Source organism: Cryptomeria japonica, chromosome 3 (genome assembly GCF_030272615.1).
Source record: "Cryptomeria japonica chromosome 3, Sugi_1.0, whole genome shotgun sequence".
Taxonomy (NCBI): Eukaryota; Viridiplantae; Streptophyta; class Pinopsida; order Cupressales; family Cupressaceae; genus Cryptomeria; species Cryptomeria japonica.
The window spans coordinates 328,194,443-328,209,900 of NC_081407.1; the positions used below are offsets into that span (position 1 = coordinate 328,194,443).

The 15,458-nt window shown below is 35.7% G+C and overlaps 1 protein-coding gene across 1 annotated transcript in view; it reads right to left on the reverse strand.

The window, feature by feature from the left end:
- The window catches only part of LOC131068849 (sulfite oxidase), a 106,659-nt gene that overhangs the window by 79,684 nt on the left and 11,517 nt on the right, over window positions 1-15,458 (reverse strand). The window contains exons 6-8 of the mRNA XM_058004128.2: window positions 14,419-14,537; window positions 14,029-14,124; window positions 2,908-3,018 (exon numbers count right to left, since the gene is read on the reverse strand). Of these exons, the coding sequence (XP_057860111.2) occupies window positions 2,908-3,018; window positions 14,029-14,124; window positions 14,419-14,537 (326 nt within the window). The remainder of the gene's footprint in view (window positions 1-2,907; window positions 3,019-14,028; window positions 14,125-14,418; window positions 14,538-15,458) is intronic.

Sequence of the window (15,458 nt, forward strand, 5' to 3'; positions counted from 1 at the left end):
TTAGTAGAGAGCTTATAAAGACTATCATATCTATGACCAATTATACGAACAGATTTAAAACTAGCTTTCTTAGACCAAGCAAGAACTTTTCCTTCAGAAAATGCAATTTGATAACCTTTATCTTCTAGAGCAGAAATGGAAATTAGGTTTCTTTTAATTCCAGGAACAAACAACATATCACTGAGATGTAATGAAATACCAGAATCTAAATTTAGAGAAGTAGAGCCAGAACCTCTTACCGAATAACGAGCATCATCACCAATTACCACGTGAAGGCTGGTATCCTTTTCTACTAGGCCTGAAAAGTGGTCACAGTAACCTGTGATGTGTCTGGAGGCACCACTGTCAATCAACCATGTATTGCTATCTGAGGGAACACTGCTAGATAGAGCGGAAATGAATAAGAAGTCATCATTTTGTTCTAAGACTTCATTTAGGTTTGCTTCACTTTGGTTAGGGTTAAACTGGCATTCCTTAGCATAGTGACCGAATTTGTCACATCTAAAACATCGCACACGTGAAGTATCTCTTGGTTTCTTCCAAGGGTGTTGGGAACTAAATGGTCTGGATTCCCTATTTCTTTTAGGATAAGGTTGCTTCCAATTTCCCTTTTTCTTGCATTGGGCTGCAAGCATGTGATGCTCATCTACATGGGGGCTCTTGGTTTGACCTCTTGTGATGAGGCGAGACTCTTCTTGGATCCAATCATTCTTAAGACGATCAAGTGAAGGTAACTCAGACCGGCCACTTATGGTTTGGATAAATGACTCCCAAGAGAGGGGTAGACCATTAAGGGCAATCATGACAAGGTCTTTGTCTTCCATGTTATGGCCAATTAAACCTAGCTGATTCTTTAGTTCAGAAATTCTCATAAAGTAGGAAATAACAAAATCTTCTTTAGCCATTTTGATATTAAGTAGTTGTTGTCTTAACGTAAATGCCCTACTGAGATTGTTAACTTCATATATACCTTGTAGATGACTGAACATTTCCCTTGCAGTGGTAAATGAGGCAATAGAAGTGACAAGGTGATCTTTGACTGAATCAATGAGAATCTTCCTGGCTTTGACAGCATCCTTTTTGAATTGTTTTAACTCAGCTGCATCCAAAGGCTCAATTAACTCTTTCGCTTCTATGAATTGGAGAAGGTCTTCTTCCTCAAGAGCCAACTTGATTCGAACTTTCCATGCAGTAAAATTTAGATTCCCATCAAGCCTATCTTCAACTTTCAGCCCCATTGACCTGATCTGCAAAAGCTACAGCAAACTGGAAATAAAGGTGTATTGAATTTTAAATCTGAAGATTGATCTAACCTATAGCTCTGATACCATGTTAACTTTAGTACTTTCAGATTGAATAAAACTCAGAAAAATCAGAATTAGTTTTAGCTAGGTTAATTAATTTATTGTTTTCCAGATTTAAGCATAATAAAAGAATTGAAATGCAAAAGGAACAAAACACAGTTACCCTGGGAAAACCTCCTAGGAGGAAAAACCCAGCCAAAAGATCCTCAGATCTGATTATGATTTGAATCCAACTAAATATTACACACTTATCTGGAGTCTAGATGTTGCAGTTACAAGGGAGATGACATAGAGGCCTTTGGATGTCATGAATTGCAGTCCTTATGACTTGCTGATTGTAACAATGGTGGCAGCAACCCTTTGATGAAGTTCTTTATTTCTTTGGAGATGATCTGCTGCCTTACTTAGGTTCGCTACCTTCTTTTATTGATCTGCACATCTCTTAGTATAGTTCGTTGTGACTTAACTGCCTTAGAATGTGATTCGCTTCCTTAGAATATTTCGCACCTTATTCAAAAGACTGGAAAAATATATGAATGTACATTGTGTGTAGCTTGTGCTTCATTTATAGGAGAGCAGTTTAAACATATTATTCATGTCGGCCTTCTTGCATTTAACATATTATTCATTTAGTCCCTTTTAACCGAAATGCATAGGGTCGGCCCTATCAAGGAGTGGCGTGGAGACTTGTAGCGTGGGGACCTTAAGTGTAGCGTGGGGTCCTTTTGGAGTGCCCGAAGTGTATAGGACCTGGCCCCATATTGGAGAAAGGGTTGGTCCCCTTAGGCAGATTCCAATGTTGCCCAAGGCAATTGGAATCTGCCGGGCCCTAATTATAACCAACACACTGCCAACTTCATTATATAAATAAAACATAACAATAAATACCAATTGATTGCAAACAAATAAATGTAATTGCTTTATTCCAAGGTAGTGTTTGATACGATAATGTACAACAGGGAGGATTGTACAAATCAAACCTCTTTCTCTGACTACGAGACACTTATTTTATAGTGCCAAATGGTTGCTGATGAGACCACAAACATTGGCAACCACTTACAACAATCTCTTAACAACAGTCCCAGTTGGTAGACTGGACAGTTGAGCCATTCGAAAGTACGAAGAAAAATCGCAGGTTCAAAACCAATTTACAAGCTACGCCAGGGTGTGAAACCTCTCCAAGTGTGGCTTGGATTGATAGTGATCCCTCATCCCAGGAAGTTATCACCGCAAGAGTGGTCTGCTGGTTGCCAGGCTCCCAACACTCCAAGTTATCAAAAAGAAAATCTCTTGACAAACTACCTGAAGCCAATAAAGAACTAACAAGATAGCCAGCAAAACAAATGCTAACATGTTAAGAAGTTCAAAGTAGACAAACTACAACAATTACCACGAGAGCATCTATAAGACATAATCAAACTTCCAACCCCTATGCACACTAAAAAAATACTAATTATAACAAGTTTGCCCATTGATTAACGCAGTTGTATTCTATTTTTTTATAATATTGATATAATACAATCACTGATCTAAGAATAGATGCAATAAAGTGCTTACTCATTCTTCAAAATATATTTAAACGCATGAAAAGGAAAGCTTCTACCTGGCATTCATTCTCAATCAGGTCAATCCTGTCCAGCCATTTAACCGAGCGAGCACCAATTATGCCTGGAACAACCACACGAAGGGGATATCCATGGTCCCTGTTCAAAACCTAAGAAAAAAGCAAAAGAAAACCTCAGGTTGCATAATAAATTAAAAGTATCTATCAATCTCAACAGACATCTGTCACGATAGTATTTGCTAAGCTTTAACTGAAAGCATGTTGAATTAAACCACTAATTGTTCTTGATACTTGAAAACATGTTACATCCCACTAGCACCAATATTGTGAATCAAACCTCATAGTGATCCTATTATCATTCTAATTGAACAGTGTGCATTAACATTAGGAACCAGTGCCTTTTAGTGGATGTAACAATTCATTAATAAATATTTGCATGCAACTAACTTTAAGATGGCAACTGTCACAACTTTGGGGAGGTTAAAACAACGACGGCAGGTCAAGATGGAGACAATTTAGAGTACCCAAGAGAATAAAGCAGACTACACCCAGCAAAATCCAGAAAAATGCAGATAACTTACTATCTTCTACATAGAGGCTGCAGTTTGTGTATAAATATAGATCTCTTTTCCTAAAGGGGTCAATAACTTGTTCGCATTTCAAGTTTCGGAGTATACAATATGCTCCCTCCCAAGAATTTTCTTCTTAATATTTGGTTGTCGTCTGGCATGCCTTTAAGCAATATTAAAATTCAATGAAATAGAATATTTTTCCATTTTTTATGTGTTTCAGTGAAACTATCAGACTAGCACTGTTACACCCCATTGTGATGCTACTATTTTACTTTTACTTGTTTAGTTAAAATGCTTTGTCGCATGAACATGTTTTGAATATAAATATATATTGGTTATGAAATAATTTAATGAATATGCAATCAATATGATGTATATATATATATATATAACAGCTGACTTTGGATGCACGAAATGAACGATCCTCCAGAGGGAAGGACAAGTATCACTCAAGGGAGGAATTTGGTTCGATGATCTTAACATTTATGCCTTATTGAGCTTACACACACTCACAAATTAGCTGGTCAAGATGAGTTGAATTGGTTGGGTAGGATAGTTCGTCTTTTATTGAATTGGTTATATTTTGTGAAGTGTCATAATGTCTAGATTTTCATATCTTTTTGTAAATGGATTAAAGTCACTTTGATAGGTTTTAGTATTCGTGCTTTCATTTCATTTATCAATATGAATATATCGATTGATAATTATAAAGTATTATTTGATTATTGTATAATAATCTTTTATGTATTCGTTATTTAGATATTTATATATAGTTATTTATGTATTTTATTTTATCTATGTTCTCTTTATAACACACACACACACATATAGGTATTAATTATTATTATTATATTAGTTATCATATTATTATTGGTCTGCATATTATTCCCCATGATGCAGATTGACTTTGTCTGCATTTCATTTTCCTCGACCTCTAAGTGGAGGGAGGGGAGTGTGAAATGAGAGGGGCACCCACCATGGAAGGTGGTGCACCCTACTCTTAAGGAGGGTGGTGCGGTGGTATAACACTGCCACCTCTCCCATTTCCTTTGCTTTTGCCATGCAATGTGTAAAGTGCTTAACATACATCAACCCCCCATTCCACTTTGCAAGGGGATAAGTTAACATGGTTGATGCCTTGCTTTAAACACATCGACCCATTTCTTAGTAATAACACTTGGTCGATGGGAATTTATTAAATAGGAGGAAGTTGTTATTTAATAGGGTAATAGAGATAGAATTCCATTTGTTTTGGTAAGTATTTAGTCATCGTATTTTGAATGAGTAAGAGGGTGATTCGTAGTATCATTTTGGTGGACTATTATGTGTTGACCATAGGAATAACAATTAGTTGCATAGTCGTAGTGGTGTCAATAAGCATGAGAATTGTGGCAACTTAGAGAGCTTTATTGTAGCCTTAGGTTTCTCATATTTTGGTATAAATAGATGAGCATTCTTGGAGGATGGGATTCATTCTCTCATCCATTTCATTCATTCATTCACTCATTCGTTTTCAATTCCATTTCGTTAGTCTCATTGCTTAGTGCTCATATTTTCATTGTTAAGAGTAGTGTTAGTGTGAGAGAGAATAAGAAAGATATTTTGTAGAAGGAAAGGAAATTCTAGGATAGAGGAATAGTGGAGGAGCTAGCATCTTTTGACGAAGGATTCGGGTTGCAATATAAGCTTTATTACAGGCATGAGAATTCTTCTTTTTATTTATATGTTATTTATATGTTATTGCATAGACTTGATTGAACAAGAAAGATTTTATGTTATTGGAAGTACTTGTTTTCTTGTGTGATAGACTTAGAAGTCTTTTGATTAGAATCAAGTATGGGAATTATAAGCTAGAATTATGCTATGATGTTAAGTTGAATATAGAGAAGAATGACTCGATGATCTAGGGTTGGATTAACCAAGGTTGGAATTGTTTTATATGTTTCCTATTATTAACTCAAGGGATAAATATGGGATAGTTATGGTCAGTTATTCAAATAGAGCAAGGAAGTGGGTGGACATATGACTCTCAATCAAAGTACAAAAAGTTGAATTCTTTGGCCAAAGTAATGTAGGTTGCCTCTATCTACATTGTCTATTCAATGTGATCCGGATTTACATACTAGGCAGGGAATGTCATTCTAATGGGACGAAACTTAAGTATGATAGCACTGGTTATGTAGGAAACAACACTATGCTCATAAGGCTTTAATATTTTGAGGTTACCAAACCAAACTCTTCGTCGAAGGGTTGGGCCACTTCAATTAGAAGAGGCACGGAGGACTGTTAAGTCTTGGTTGGGTGGAAAAGTGCTTGAGTGAAGCTCTTCCTCATGCAATTGGCGCCGATATTCGAGGATGTATGCCAGGAAGGACATCTAGATCACTATGTTTTACTTATGTACTCTATAAACTCAGAGAAGCTTAATTTGTATCAAATTATTCCTAAAGCAATTGGAAGAATGAAAAGAATATTGTAAATGCAATCATATGTTCATAAATATGATATTGTATATGATTTCATAGTAAATAAAAATGGAAAAAGATTTATTTCAATTATGTTATTTAAATTGACAAGGAAAATTTATTAATGGTATTTTGGCAATGCATTTCTTTTTACTTGTGGGTTAAAACTTTGTAAATAAAAGGGTAGAACAAGGTGGTTGTTACATGTGGTATCAAAGCCACCAGGTTTAAACACTTGAAAATATGAGCTCACTAAGACTTTGAAAGAATCTAATGATTGAGTATTCTTGTGCCAGAATGGTGTGTCTCAGGAAAACTGCTAGGAAGTCAGCAATTGGGAATTAGTACTACCTAAGGGTCAAGAAGGAAAAAGAAGCTATTGCCAAAACTATTGAGGGAACCAGCTATAACAATGCAATCTGGTTGAGCGACACCGAAACCTTTAGTCATGCCATGTCTCAAGCTCGTGAGGAGAAAAGGAGGATGAAGGAAGCAGTTAACTTCGTACCTCTAGTCTCTCCTACAAAATCCAACTCTTTACCACTTTCTAGGGAAATGCCTACTAAGTGGAGTATTGGTCTAGAAATGATATGTAAAGACCCACGTATACCCACTCTATCGGAAATAATTTCAATTTCCACTAGTGACAAATTGGTAGGGTACGTACCCCATAGTTATGTGTCAGAAGAAGAATCAATGGGTTATTTACCCTATGACTATAGTTTTGAACAAAAATCAGAGGAATATGTCCCTCTTGATCATGTATTTGAAAGTGAATCTAAGGGGTATTCACCCCTTGACTATTCGAATAGTCATTCTATGTAACCGATAGGATATATGAAATCCATAATAATATAAATAAACTTTGGGTTACCTAAAAGCATGTGCATAAAGTTTTCTTAGGTCCTTTATGTTTATGAATGATGCCTTATTCTGTTTTGGAACATCTTTAAATATCTTAGGATCTAATTCGACTAAAACCTTCAGGTGAAAACAATCGGTGAAAATGGTAGAACCAACCAGGAGGGTAGTCAAGAAGAAGGTCAAGGTGTGGATAACACTGAGACAAAATTGGATCAAATCCTGGCTATGATGAATGAAAGTAGGCAAAGAATTGACAACTTAGAAAAATGGGTAATAGAAACAGATAGGCAAGTGGAAGAAAATGTTGAAAATGAGGAAGGAGAGAAGAACCATGAACAATCATAGGCAAGTGACCATGAAAATGAAGAAACAAAAACTAGGATGGAAACCAACATAAGGAAGAAGCTTGCTAGTGAATTATCTCATGATATGAAGAAAGTCATTCCTGCAAAATTTGAAGGAACTACCAGTGGAGATGTAGCTGAAGCGTGGCTCACAGAGATGGAAAAATACTTTGAGATCAGAAATTACTCAAAAGTAACCAAAGTTGTGTGGGGAGCTTACCAATTGGCTAGAGAAGCATCCAATTGGTGGATGAATAAGAAAATGGAACTTGGATTAAGTTCCTTAAGCCTTACCTTGAATGAGTTTGTGGAGATATTCCAGAAACGATGGTTATCACAATTGTTCTATGACCAAAAGTTAATTGATTTCCAAAATCTGAGACAAGGGGATGCTAGGTGAATGAGTACTGGGAGAAGTTCACCCATCTGTTGAAATATGTACCCATGTATCAAAAGGATGAACATTTCCGTATAAGGAAGTTCATCATGGGTCTCAATGCTCATATTGGAAGAGAAGTGGATGTACACGATCATGCCACCATGGACTTGGTGTATGAAAAAGCGGTAAAACAAGAGCAAAGGCTTAAGTCCATTTCCAACTACAGGGAGAGAAGTCAGAAAAGGTTCAAGTGGTCACAGGATAATCGATTCTCCAAGAAGCCAAGTGGTGTGCAAGATTACCAAAAGAAAGGAGACAAAAGCTATCGCAACAATAAAAATGAATCAAGAAAGGATAATAAAGAGAACCACAACTAGAAAAATAGTGAAAACTGTACTGAAAAGCCTGAACCAAGGAATGGGCCACTAAGAGGATGTTTCACATGTCGAGGAGATCATTATGCAAACCAGTGTCCTAACAAAACACCAGGGACACAACTACACGGGAATCCTTTACCATCTAAACGAGAAGCTTTTCAACAGAAGATCCATGCTACACTGGACAATCGGCAAGCGGAGTATCAGACCACTCCCATAGAAGTTCTAAGTATTTTGTTTGGAACACCTATTTCAATTTTGATAGATACTGGGGCTACAAAGAATTTTGTTTCACCTAGGATAGTTAGTAAGATATCTAGAAAAGTTGGATATATGGCAAATTCTTGGATTGTGGAATATGCAAACCAAACAAGAGCTAAGGTGGAATAATGTCTATTTGAGGCTAGGATAGAATTTCCAGGGTTTTCCATAGAAGTGAATTTGTACGTAGCACCCTTAGGTTCTTATCATGTTATCTTAGTAATGAACTGGTTATGGAGACATAGAGCCAAAGTGGATTGCTATAAAAAATCCGTAGAATGTCTAGATGATTAAGGAAATAGGGTGTCTATTCAAGGAACTCCTAGTGAAGTTAAGTTGCGACAAATTTATGTTGTACAAATGCATAGAGCTAAGAAGAAGGGATGTCAACTTTTTGCTGTCAAAATGGAACAACTTGAGGGAGACAAAGAATTCATAACTCAAGATGGTGTGATATATTATGGACCCCGGGATTGTGAAAGAACTGAGGAAGGTGAGATTAAAGAACTAGGATAATCAGACATGGTAAAGTATCCTATACTTAGGGATTATGTGGATGTATTTCCAGATGAACTACCTAGATTGCCTCCTAAAAGAATTTTTTATTTCTCCATTGACATTATTTCGAGGTCAGAACCAATATCAAAGATTCCTTATAGGATGACTACCACGGAACTAATGGAGTTAAAAACTCAATTAGAGGAACTTTTGTCTAAAGGGTTGATTAGACCAAGTGTTTCACACTAGGGAGCGCCAGTGATCTTTGTGAAGAAAAAAGATGGTACACTACGCTTGTGTATAGATTATAGGTTGCTCAATAAAGCAACGATAAAGAACAAGTACTCATTGCCACGTATTGATGATCTATTTGATCAAATGCGAGGAGTGGCGATATTCTCAAAAATTGATCTACAATCTGGATATCATCAGTTAAGAATCAAGGACAAGGACATTTTCAAAACAGCCTTTAGAACAAGATATGGTCATTATAAGTTCACGGTCCTACCCTTTGGATTAACAAATGCACCTGCAGCATTCATGAACTTGATAAATAGTGTGTTTAAAAGGGGTTGTTTGGATAAATTTGTGTTAGTCTTTTTGGATGATATTCTTATATATTCCAAAAATGAAGAACATCTCCAACACTTAGGAGTTATCCTACAAAAGTTAAGAGAGCATAAGTTATATGGGAAACTCTCCAAGTGTACATTCTTCCAAAAGAAAGTACAATATTTGGGTCATGTAATCTCATTTGAAGGAATAGCAGTTGATCTTGCTAAGATTAAGGCAATACTTGAATGGCCAATACCAAAGAAGTTAGAAGCTTTATGGGACTGGCTGGATATTATCGCAAGTTTGTGGAAAAAATTTCCAAGATAGCTTTTCCTATTACTTCATTACAAAGAAAAGGGAAGAAGTTTGAGTGATCAGAAAAATGTCAAGTAGCATTTGACCAACTCAAAGAGAAATTGACTACAGCTCCTATATTAAGAGTAAGAAATTCAAATGGTGAATTTGAAGTCATCACATATGCATCAGGAGAAGGTTTAGGTGGAGTATTGATGCAAGAAGGGCGAGTCATAGCCTATGAGTCAAGGAAGTTAAAACCATACGAACAAAATTATGCTTCACATGACTTAGAGTTAGCTGCAGTTGTCCATGCTTTGCAAATGTGGAGACACTATCTATTAGGCAAACCTTTTGAATTGAAAACCAATCATCACGGTTTGAAGTATACCAACCAAATTTGAATGCTCAACAAAGAAGATGGTTGGAATTGATATCTGATCATGATTTCAACATCAATTACATTAAAGGAAAGGAGAATAGAGTTGCTAATGCCCTTAGTAGAAAGAGACATATCTCTTCAAAAATATCTATCCAAACAGATTTTAAGGGTCAAGTATTGCAAAAATCTAAGGGTGATGAGTACTATGAGCAAGTCAAGAAAGCACTCTCAAATAATCCAGAAGATTCAAGGTACGAAGGATTTCTTTTTGAACCCAATGGGTTATTAAGGTTTAAAGGAAGACTCTATGCACCTGGCTCTAGAGAAATAAGAGACTTGGTATGGAAAGTTCATACAGGACCCTATTCCGGACATCCCGGAGTAACCAAGATGTTGGCCAATGTTAAGCCGATGTATTTTTGGAAAGGAATGAAAAAGGATGCTGCTAGGTTTGTGGCAAGATGTTTGGAGTGTCAAAGAGTAAAGGCAGAACATCATCATCTTGCAGGATTGTTAAATCCTCATGAAGTTCTAGAGAGGAAGTGGCAAGTCATTAGTATGAACTTTGTGCAAGGTTTACCTATGTCAAGGAATAAGCATAATGCCATTTTAGTAATTGTGGACAAGCGTAACAAAGTAGCACATTTTATTCCAGGGAATTTGACTCATGGAGCACCTATTATAGCACAAAAGTTTATACAAGAAGTGTTTAGATTACATGGAATTCCTGAAAAAAGATAATTTCGGATAGGGATGCTTGCATAACGCCTAGGTTTTGGCAAACTTTATTTTCTTCACATGGAACTCAATTGAATATAAGTTCAGCATATCATCCAGAAACTGATGGTCAAACTGAGAGGGTAAACCAAGTATTAGAAGATTTACTTAGAATGCACTGCATGGATCAGCAGTACAAGTGGGAAGATTAATTACCCTTGGTAGAATTTGCATACAATAACTCTTACCACTCTACAATTAGGATGGCTCCTTTTGAAGCATTGTATGGAAGGAAGTGTCCAACTCCTATAAGCTGGGATAAGCTTGAGGATAGGGTAAATATTGGACCTAACATGTTAGCAAAAATGGAGGAGCAAGTTGGAATCATCATACAGAGATTAGCAGAAGCTAATGACAAGCAAAAGAGTTATGCAGATTCCAAGCATGTACCAAGACATTTTTCAATAGGAGAAAAAGTGATGCTAAGGGTTAAGCCTCACAAGAGTTCTATTAAAGTTTGGAAAGTCATCCAAACTAGCACCACATTTCGTAGGTTCTTTTGAGGTCCTCGAAGAGGTTGATCTTGTTGCCTACCGAATAGCGTTAGTCGAGCCTCTCAGAGTACTCGAAATGCGCAAGCTCCACTTGCGCAACAGAGAGGTTTGGCAGTGTAAGGTCCAGTGAGATCAATATGCAAAGGATTCTACTACTTGGGAAGATTATGCTAAGAAGAAGTGAAAATTTCCTCATATTTTTGCTTGATTTTAAAGAATCATAAAACAATGCTACTATGTTCTATTTAAGTTATGCTTTATAATTGATACTTAAAAATCATCCAGGACGATGATTCAGAAGGGGGATGATATGATACACCCCATTGTGTGCTACTATTTTACTTTTACTTGTTTATTTAAAATGCTTTGTCGCATAAACATGTTTTGAATATAAATATATATTGGTTGTGAAATAATTTAATGAATATGCAATCAATATGATGTTTTGGTATATATATATATATATACATATAATAGCTGACTACTATTGTGATGTGCCAAGTTGGATGCAAGAAATGAACAATCCTCCAGAGGGAAGGAAGAGTATCACTCGAGAGAGGAGTTTGGGTCAATGATCTTAATATTTATGCCTTATTGAGCTTACACACACTCACAAATTAGCTGGTCAAGATGAGTTGAATTGGTTGGGTAGGATAATTCGTCTTTTATTGAATTGATTATGTTTTGTGAAGTGTCGTAATGTCTGGATTTTCATATCTTTTTGTAAATGGATTAAAGTCACTTTGATAGGTTTTAATCTTCGTGCTTTCATTTCATTTATCAATATGTATTATGAATATATCGATAGATAATTATAAAGTATTATTTGGTTATTGTATAATAATCTTTTATGCATTTGTTATTTACATAATTGAAATATATATATATAATATAATATAATATATTATATTATTATATTAGTTATCATATTATTATCACTCTGCATATTATTCCCCTCGATGCAGATTGACTTTGTCTGCATTTCATTTTCCTCGACCTCTACGTGGAGGGAGGGGAGTGAGAAATGAGAGGGGCGCCCACCATGGAAGGTGGCGCACCCTACTCTTAAGGAGGGTGGTGCGGTGGTAACACCACCACCTCTCCCATTTCCTTTGCTTTTGCCATGCGTTGTGTAAAGTGCTTAACAAACATCAACCCCCCATTCCACTTTGCAAGGGGATAAGTTAATAAGGTCGATGTCTTGTTTTGAACACATCAACCCATTTCTTAGTAATAAGATTTGGTCGATGGGAATTTATTAAATAGGAGGAAGTTGTTATTTAATAGGGTAATAGAGAGAGAATTCCATTTGTTTTGGTAAGTATTTAGTCATCGTATTTTGACTTAGTAAGAGGGTGATGCGTAGTATCATTTTGGTGGACTATTATGTGTCGACCATAGGAATAACAATTAGTTGCATAGTCGTAGTGGTGTCAATAAGCATGAGAATTGTGGCAACTTAGAGAGCTTAATTGTAGCCTTAGGTTTCTCATATTTTGGTATAAATAGATGAGCATTCTTGGAGGATGGCATTCATTCTCTCATCCATTTCATTCATTCATTCACTCATTCGTTTTCAATTCCATTTCGTTAGTCTCATTGGTTAGTGCTCATATTTTCATTATTAAGAGTAGTGTTATTAGTGTGAGAGAATAAGAAAGATATTTTGTAGGACTGGAAATTCTAGGATAGAGGAATAGTGGAGGAGCTAGCATCTTTTGAGGAAGGATTCGGGTTGCGATATAAGCTTTATTACAGGCATGAGAATTCTTCTTTTTATTTATATGTTATTTATATGTTATTGAATAACTTGATTGAACAAGAAAGATTTTGTTTTATTGGAAGTACTTGTTTTCTTGTGTGATAGAATTAGAGGTCTTTTGATTAGAATCAAGTATGGGAATTATAAGCTAGAATTATGCTATGATGTTAAGTTGAATATAGGGAAGAATGAGTCGGTGACCTAGGGTTAGATTAACCAAGGTTGGAATTGTTTTTATATGTTTCTATTATTAACTCAAGGGGTAAATATGGGATAGTTATGGTCAGTTATCCAAATAGAGCAAAGAAGTGGGTGGACATATGACTCAATCGAAGTACAAAGTGTTAAATTCTTTGGCCAAAGTAATATAGGTTTCCTCTGTCTACATTGTTAGTTCACTGTGATCCGAATTTACATATTAGGCAGGGAACGTCATACTAATAGGATGAAACTTAAGTATGATAGCACTAATTATGTAGGACACAGCACTATGCTCATAAGGCTTTAATATTTTGAGGTTACCAAACCAAACTCTTCGTCGAAGGGTCAGGCCGCTTTAGTTAGAAGAGGCACGGGGGACTGTTAAGTCTTGGGTGGGTGGAAAAGCGCTTGAGTGATGCTCTTCCTCATGTAGTTGGCGGCCGATATTTGAGTATGCATGCCAGGAAGGGCATCTGGATCACTATGTTTTACTTATGTACTCTATAAGCTCAGAGAAGCTTAATTTGTATTCAATTATTCCTAAAGCAGTTGGAAGAATGAAAAGAATATTGTAAGTGCAATCAATGTTCATAAATATGATATTGTATATGTTTCATAGTAAATAAAAATGGAAAGAGATTTATTTCAATTATGTTATTTAAATTGAAAAGGAAAATTTATTATTGGTATTTTGGCAATGTATTTCTTTTTACTTGTGGGTTAAAACTTTGTAAAATGAAAGGGTAGAACAAGGGGGTTGTTACAAGCACAAACACATTCAAATCTTAAAAATTCGATTTCAGCAGTTATTTCAAGAGAGAAGAAAGATAAAAAAATTGTGGTTGCAAGAATGTCTCAATAAAAACAAATAAAAATAATCATACGAGAATCACAAACAACAACCTCCCATGAAAAGCACTGCTTATGTTTCATACCTCACCATTCATTTCATAAGCAAGCAGCACATCTGCCTTCGGATTTGTGGCATGTAGCAGAGGTATTGATGCTTTGTATGGCCCTCCATTTTCTTCCTGGAAATTACCCCGAACAATACAGAACAGATAATTGTATCAAGTAAAAAAAGAATAAAATTAGCTGGAGTCAACAAAATCCCTGCCTTCCACGCTCTAACTAGTATGGAATACGTAAAACAATCAGAAATGAAGAGTAAACTAATACAATATTCTTCTTAAATAGCAGAAGCACATTAGATAATAACTTGCATTGTGAAGCTATTGCTTTTATACCATGAAGCACAGGAATCTTCAGGTTCTTAATTTTATATATATAACTAAGATTATAACATTGCCAACCTAAATTCTTACCTTACAAACATCCACGCTAGTAAATTCAACATGTTTGCCTCCTGCCTCTGTATTTGCTGTATTTTCAGGTATATCTGCAAGTTTCAGAAGATCTGAAAGCTTTGCTCCTCCCCAAACAGCTGACCGACCAAAATTGGAAATCAAAAAATAAAAATCACGTACAAAGACTAAAGACTGTTGGAGAAAACTGGAGCACTCAGATTAAATGTAGATTGAAAATAAAGCAACAGTAAGTTAATCTCCATTGGTGGCTTCAGTGCATTATTCTATATACTCATGCAATTCACTATCAAACTCATGTCATCTGTACATGAAATAACCAATCAGGGCTTTTAGTCCTGATACAAGTTAATTATAAAACAAAACATGCAGTCAATCACAAAATAATATTAACAGATCATCATTTTTGTATGAACTTGGTTGGTAGTTGCAACATTTTGAACATGCAATGAAAATAAAAATTGAACTTCGGATTTATAAATATTTCTTCAGATGAATGCCATAATGCAATTCTATCACTTATGTTAACATATCATTGACTGATTAAAATGGATCAGTGGCAACTTGGAATTTGGTTGCACAAAATTGCAATAATCATCCTACAGTTTACTGTGCTTACAAATACTTATATATTTCACATAAATATCCTATATATAATCAAAATTCTACTGTCTTGAAAAACAACAAGGTTGATAGAGACCATGGCTAGAGGTGAAATTTGGCCCTAATCTTTATCAGAATGCCACAGAGGAACAACAATTTTACCAACCAATAGAAACTCTCAAGAAGGGATAGAGAGATGAATACCAAATGGCAAATTTAATGTTCAAGAATCTTAATATTTTTATCTGGGTTAATATTTTCTGCTTATTGATTAACCATGTATTGTGTCCTTAATATGACACCAGATGCTTCAGCAAAGGTGTCCAAAGATAAAAAAGAAATTTGATTCAACTTATGTGTCAAGGCTGCAGAGCATCTTGGGGTACTTTTAGAATAAAACCTTTCCTATAAACTTAATGATGGATTTGAATGGATGT